Raw genomic sequence first — 6,000 nt, forward strand, 5'->3', positions numbered from 1 at the left:
ACAATGTCTTATTAGCCCATTGGAAAGGGTTTTAATAAAGGACAAATTGGAGTTGTATTATGGGGAAAATCATCCAGTGACCCATATTAGAGTCTCAAATCAAGTCATTTTTGCCCATCACCTTGGTAACCATGGTAACAGCTAGTGCAGCTCCAGCTGGGAGACCACACCACAAGACAAAATGAATTACCTCTTAATTAAGAAGAAGAAAAGTTCAGCGCTGTAAAATGATCTATCTATCTATCTATCTATCTATCTATCTATCTATCTATCTATCTATCTATCTATCTATCTATCTATCTATCTATCTATCTATCTATCTATCTATCTATCTATCTATCTGTTTATTACCTAAAAGCTAGCTTAGCTAAAAGTTCTATCTCTCTCTGTCTATCTATAAGCTCGCTAAAAGCTAGGTTAACGTTAGCTAAAAAATCTATCTATCTATCTATCTATCTATCTATCTATCTATCTATCTATCTATCTATCTATCTATCTATCTATCTATCTATCTATCTATCTGTTTATTAGCTTAAAGTTAGCTAAAAGTTCTATCTATTTATCTATCTGTTTATTAGATAAAAGCTAGCTTAAAGTTAGCAAAAAGTTCTATCTATTTTTAAACTCAACTTCAAACACAGTTTTCAAGCTTCTCTGCTCAGATTTCACTGTTCAAGCTAAGCGGGGAAATAAATAAATTGATAAATAAATGTAAATATACAGTAATAAATAGTTGGTTGTGAGTGTGATGAGAGTTCAGAGTGAAGAAGGAGAAGAAGAAGAGACGAGAGAGAAGCAGTGTGTCGGCTGCACGCCAGATGTGAAGCAGTGACTCACGGCAGGAATAGGCTTGATGACGTGAGCCACTATGCACGCTAAGCTCTGCATGCGTCTGTGTGTGTGTTTTTGTGAGTGTGTGTGTGTGTGTGTGTGTGTGTGTGTGTGTGTGTGTGTGTTTGCCGGGAGTTGCAGCCTTTTCTTCCAAAACAACAAGCTCTACGCATGCACGATAATGTCTGACCAAGGCTCATTACTTCATGTTATGGCCTGGACACAAAACAAGCCTGGTCATAACAGAGAGTCAGAGTGTAGATTATCCTCGCTGGGTAAACGGTCACTTAAACGACGAGTTTGATGAGTCTGACGGTTTAAAACGGGCTAAAAAACAACAACAACATCAACACAGTCTTGTGTCCCGGTGCTGCTGCCGTCCCAGTAAAGCAGGACAGAAACTCTCTCTGTCACTTTCTGTGGTTTTGCTCTGCAGACGTTCGCACAATATTCTCGCTCTTTTTTTTTTTTGTTTGCACTGCTTTAATAACGCATCACTAGCTTCCTGCAACAAAAAAATTAGTTTTTCCACCGCGCGGGTGTCACTAAGCAACGCTCGAGTGCAGAATTAATGTGACTGTAAGAAGCAAAGATTAGTCTGTTTCCTCCCTTTGATTCTGCTGTCGACCAGACACACACGTACCCAGGTGGAATGTGTGCGTTGGTGCACCGGCGTTTCACAAAGGGCCCCTGTGTTGTTGTCAAAGGAAATAAAGGCCCACTTGTACAGTAGGTTTGGAGATAAGCGCGTCTGCAGCTTAATCCCCGTTCTGTTCGGGAAGTGCTGCTCATGGAGTAAACTTATTGACACCTATTGTGTGTCTTAAAATAGCGACTGGCATTAGATTGTAAACAAGACCTTAAAATCCGCCCCTTTCTCCTCAGCTGTCGAGCCGAGCAAAACAAAAAGAGAAGCACCTGTACAGGGGGGGGATTTACACTGGGATGATAAAGCAGAACCCTCTCTATGTGTGTGTTCCTAACACTTCGCCGTCTGTTTTCTGCCTCCTCCTCCTCCTCCTCTCCAGAACTCCATCAGACACAACCTGTCGCTGCACAGCCGCTTCATCCGCGTCCAGAACGAGGGCACGGGGAAGAGCTCGTGGTGGATGCTGAACCCCGAGGGCGGCAAGAGCGGCAAGTCCCCGCGGCGCCGAGCCGCCTCCATGGACAACAACAGCAAGTTCACCAAGAGCAGAGGACGAGCAGCGAAGAAGAAGGTAAACAAAGGAAGCAACGCGGTAAACACAGGGTATCCGCGGGGGTCTTAAAAAGTCTTAAATTCTCCTAAAATCTCTTAAAAGGTCTTAAATACAATTTTGAAAGGTCTTAAAAATATATGAATGTTACTTTTATTTAAAACATGCATAAACTTCAGTCTCGTTTTGAAATGTTTCTATTTTTGAGTATACAACACGGAACTTAAGTAGGCCACCTGTGCTGCCCGGTGAGAAGTTATCGAGCACCGCTAGCTAGTGTGCTGTGTTGGGCGCCGCGGTGTGTTACAGCCTAGCATAGCAGCGGAGAAAACTTAACGAAAGCCCACAGCTAAGCCGAATTGCAAGTTCAACGATTTGTGGCTCTAAATTTCCTTCATGTCTTTTGTACTTTTTTTAGTGGAGAAAACTATGGTAAAAGATGCTCCATCCACGTTCAATACATACTTTAAGCACTTTTGGGGCCAATTCCAATTCCTATCTTAACCCTCAAGCTCAACCCTTAATCTAAACTAGCCCTCAAAACCAAGTGTTGAGGGTTATTTTGTCACTTAGAAATGGGACACCCCTTAAATGCAGATACGTCTTCAGACTGTAGGGGGCAGAATAACGAGAAAGCTGAGTCCAGTCTATCGACTCCAAAAAAGAAGAAGATTTACGTCCGCATTACGATCCGTTTGTCAGTCAAGTTATTAGGTTGTCAGTTAGTTATAAGATGATACTCATACAAATAGCACAACCACGGACATATTCAGCTGACAGTTACCACACACCACGGCTTATTGAAAAGTAAACGATAGCAAACGATCGCTTGTCCGCACCGTCCGGCTATTGACAAAAGATCATAAAATAAAAATGAATGTTGTCAGTTATCCATACAATGGTCCTAAACTAAGATAATACAATGGTTTTCATCATTTTTGTATCTCTATTAACAAAGAAAATACTTAATTTGTAGCGTACTCGTTTCGCTGCTTTAGACGCCATCTTTGTTCTGTCAAAACACGCAATGCATCCTGGGTAGCACTTGCTCCCAAGGGTGGTCTCGGAGAATCTCAATATTGAGGGCGATACAGCCCTTAAACTTGGCCCTCAACTTAATTTTTCTGAGAATCGGGACAGCACTTGCACTAGAGGGAGCGCATTTTTGAGATTGAGGGTTAAGCCTATGTTGTGAATAAATACAGAAATCCTGCACTTTTAACTTTTCTCTGAGGTTCTGTTTTCTTTAGTTTAGACACATATCGTGATATTATTGGTGTCGTGGACCACGTAATCATGGTACCCTGTACCCAAAGAGAAGGTCCTGTCCTGTCCTCTTCCAAAAACAAGATAGAAACAATCTATCTTGTTTTTGGAAGAGCCACTCCTATTATCACATGATTATGTTGTTGTTGATGTCTAAAAGCATGTGTTTCTCTCCCCGTCTCCCCGCAGCTGTCCCTGCAGGGCGGCCCTGACGGAGGCGCCGACAGTCCCGGCTCTTACTCCAAATGGCCCGGCAGCCCCAATTCCCACAGCAATGACGACTTCGATGCGTGGAACAGCTTCAGGCCTCGGACGAGCTCCAACGCCAGCACTCTGAGCGGCCGCCTCTCACCCTTCATGCCGGAGGACGACCTCGGGGAGGCAGACTTGCACATGGGCTACCCGGGAGCGCCTGGCAGCAAGATGACGGCCACGCTGCCCAGCCTGACGGAGATGACGAGCTCTCTGGGACACAGCAGCGAGAACGTTATGGAGAACCTTCTGGACAACCTGAACTTGCTCTCACCTAACAACTCTCAGGTCGGCGGCGGGGCGACAACCCCCGGCTCCTCCCAGTCCTCGCCGTCTCCCATGATGCAGCCGAGCCCGGGTTACCCCACCTACAGCTCCCCCAGTATGGCCCCGCAGCCACAGCAGGAGTACCGCAAGTGTGGATACGGCCAAGCGGCAATGAACAGCCTGTCGTCCATGCCGCTGCAGACTCTGCCAGAGAGTAAGCCCAGCTTTGTGCCCATGGGTCAGTACAGCTGCGCCGCCGGTCTCCTGAAGGAGCTGCTGACATCGGACACTGACCAGCACAGCGAGCTGATGCCGTCAGTGGACACTGTGGTGTCTCAGTCCAGTGGCGGCTGCATGCTGCCGCCGTACAGCAGCAGCCAGCATGCGGCCAAACTCATGGCCGGGGGGAACGGCCACCTGCACGCTCACCCTCACTCGCACCCGCACGGCATGCACAGCCAAGCTAAGAACGGCCGTTTGCTCATGTCCTTGAACCACAGTGGGGGCTCGGTGCGCTTGCCTGTGACCAAAAGCCCCATGCAGATGCCGTACGGCCTCCCCGGACACCTCGGCGGGGTAGGAATGCCCGGCGGCTTCTGTCCCCTCAACACGAACGGATACGGTCGACCGGGTCCGCCGCCGCTGTCGCACTCGGAGAAGCTGCCCAGCGACCTGGACGACATGTCCATCGAGAAGTTTGAGTTTGACATGGAGACGGTCCTCCACGACACTCTGATGGACGGGGACTCGCTGGACTTCAACTTTGAGCCAATGGTGACCCAGCAGAGTTTCCCTCACGGGGTAAAGACCACCACACACAGCTGGGTGTCCGGATAGACAAACTGTGGACATAAAAAAGTTCAACTGAACTTCTGGACTGTTTTTGTTGTTGCTGTTTTGGTCAAAAACAAAATGTGACGTTTCAATTTCATCTCAGATTAATCATCACCGACGCATCGTCAGAGACTCGTCTGTAGACTGAGACCCGGTCGTCTGCTGAAGACGCGACATCCTCAGAGGCTCTGAGCTGAAGACAATGACATTATATAATAAATCGGTTAATTTTGAAACTATCAAGCGTTAAAGGTCCAGTGTGTAAGAATTAGCGACATCTAATGGTGAGACGGCAGATCGCAACAAATGGTTCAAACTATTTTGCTCACCTCCCTCTTTCCCAAGAGCTTCAGGGAACTACGGTGGCCTTCGAAAGAATGTAAACACCACTTTAGCCGTTCTTCATTTGATAACAGTGGTTGCTAGCTGTTAGCTAACTTGATTCATAACATCAGCAAACATTCACAGCGTAATTGACAGCTAGCATTGTTCACTACGTACCGCGTTTTTATACATTTTACAACCACTTTTTATATACGGTCTACAGTCGTAACCTTTCACTTCAAAAAAACACAACACATGTCCTTGCAGGCTGCCGTAGAACCATGTCAAGATGGCCGCCTCTGTAAAGCAAGATCCTTGCCTATATAGGTACTCATTCTAAACCTAAACAGTTGTTATTTTTAAGCGTGCGTATGGGTAGTAAATTCAATTTCTGCCTCGCTAACAGTTTCACACTGGACCTTTAAGTTAAAAACAAATGAAAAAAGTGCCAAACATTTTTGCCTTAACCTAAGAGCCAAACTGAAGCACACACCTCTCTCTGGTTTACTCACCAAGGCTGGAAATATTAAAACTGCCAACATCATCATCATCATCATCAGCAGCAGCAGCAGCACAATCTGTGGAGGTCGCACAATCTCAACACCAACGCCGTTTACCGTTCCCACAATCAAACTTGCGTTGTACGTGCACTGTAATGATAATCCATTTCCACTACGGACTAATTATGAAGGTCACGTGACTCCACGGGTCACGGGTTTCGTTGGACAGACGATGATTTCGGAAGTGAGAGACTCGGACGATGTTACATGAAAGGAAAAAAAACAACTCACTTTGTCATTGCCTGAATGTACATATATATATAAATATAAATATAAATATAAAGTCATGGTATAGTTTGTAAAATCAGGTCGGTAGTGTATTTTTTAAAGACTGTAAATAGTGTTTACAGAATTGAAGCAAAAATTTGAGGCGGCAGCAGGAGCGAGCGAAAACTGGATCGGATTCTGTCGGACGAGTTCGGCGAATTCTTCTCAATCAGGCTGTAAAATCTGATCTCTTGTACATA

The 6,000-nt window shown here is 45.7% G+C and overlaps 1 protein-coding gene across 1 annotated transcript in view; it reads left to right on the plus strand.

Moving 5' to 3' along the window:
• Positions 1–5,113, plus strand: part of foxo1a (forkhead box O1 a) — a 41,941-nt gene extending 36,828 nt beyond the window's left edge. Inside the window, exons 2-3 of the mRNA XM_083886652.1 lie at positions 1,860–2,051; positions 3,486–5,113. Coding sequence (XP_083742778.1) covers positions 1,860–2,051; positions 3,486–4,652 — 1,359 coding nt within the window. The 3' untranslated portion in view covers positions 4,653–5,113. The remainder of the gene's footprint in view (positions 1–1,859; positions 2,052–3,485) is intronic.
• Positions 5,114–6,000: the final 887 nt, after the last annotated feature.

This window comes from Microchirus variegatus, assembly GCF_963457635.1.
Source record: "Microchirus variegatus genome assembly, chromosome: 3".
Lineage (NCBI taxonomy): Eukaryota > Metazoa > Chordata > Actinopteri > Pleuronectiformes > Soleidae > Microchirus > Microchirus variegatus.